Genomic DNA, 379 nt, shown 5'->3' on the forward strand with positions numbered 1-379 from the left:
TGAGCGTCATCCATACGTGGCAGTAAATGAGTGCTGGATGATGCCCGAGTCCCTCATCCACAGCACGGAAGGCGAGGGTGTGGCGTGCACGGGGCAGAAGAGCTCGACATCCTCGCCTGCCACAGCGTTCACGTCTTCCACCACAGACTCCGTGAAGCGTGGAGGAACTGGGTGGCGTCGATGCAAAACAAATAATAAGTAGATGAATGAATAATAAAATCAAATTAGTAACATAAATTTAAAGTATGTTTAAAGACAGGATGTACTCATCACGAATATCGATGAAAAGAAGGAATCAGATCAAGATTTTTTTTTTACACATACATTAGATATAAAAGTACTTATAACAACCATTAAACACAAACTCCACCCCCCCCCC

The 379-nt window shown here is 43.8% G+C and overlaps 1 protein-coding gene across 1 annotated transcript in view; it reads right to left on the minus strand.

The window, feature by feature from the left end:
- The window catches only part of LOC119594538 (hemicentin-1-like), a gene marked incomplete in the record, with an annotated part of 42,784 nt that overhangs the window by 38,914 nt on the left and 3,491 nt on the right, over positions 1-379 (minus strand). The window contains 1 exon segment of the mRNA XM_037943570.1: positions 17-167. Coding sequence (XP_037799498.1) covers positions 17-167 — 151 coding nt within the window.

Source organism: Penaeus monodon, chromosome 34 (genome assembly GCF_015228065.2).
Source record: "Penaeus monodon isolate SGIC_2016 chromosome 34, NSTDA_Pmon_1, whole genome shotgun sequence".
Taxonomy (NCBI): domain Eukaryota; kingdom Metazoa; phylum Arthropoda; class Malacostraca; order Decapoda; family Penaeidae; genus Penaeus; species Penaeus monodon.